This window comes from Charadrius vociferus, unplaced genomic scaffold (genome assembly GCF_000708025.1).
Source record: "Charadrius vociferus isolate BGI_N301 unplaced genomic scaffold, ASM70802v2 scaffold863, whole genome shotgun sequence".
NCBI classification, from domain to species: domain Eukaryota; kingdom Metazoa; phylum Chordata; class Aves; order Charadriiformes; family Charadriidae; genus Charadrius; species Charadrius vociferus.
Genome location: NW_009647691.1, coordinates 62,975 through 63,180, shown reverse-complemented (window position 1 = coordinate 63,180; position 206 = coordinate 62,975). Strand labels below are relative to the sequence as shown.

At 61.7% G+C, this 206-nt stretch overlaps 1 protein-coding gene across 1 annotated transcript in view; it reads left to right on the top strand.

Moving 5' to 3' along the window:
- Positions 1–186, top strand: part of STX3 (syntaxin 3) — a 6,648-nt gene extending 6,462 nt beyond the window's left edge. The window contains exon 10 of the mRNA XM_009881432.1: positions 97–186. Coding sequence (XP_009879734.1) covers positions 97–186 — 90 coding nt within the window. The remainder of the gene's footprint in view (positions 1–96) is intronic.
- Positions 187–206: the final 20 nt, after the last annotated feature.

The window sequence follows — 206 nt, the reverse complement described above, 5'->3', positions numbered from 1 at the left end:
TGTGCCCACCTCTGGTCTTTGTGTCGTCGTCCCCCCCCCTGCCCCCGGCATGGGACAGGCGTAACCGGTCCCCATCTCCCCTCTCGCCCCCTGCAGAAGATGCTGATTTTGGCAGCGGTAGTGGTGCTCTTGCTGGGGATAGTTGCCCTCATCATCGGACTTTCAGTGGGGCTAAACAAGAAATAACCCCCCAAGGCGGGGGGCTG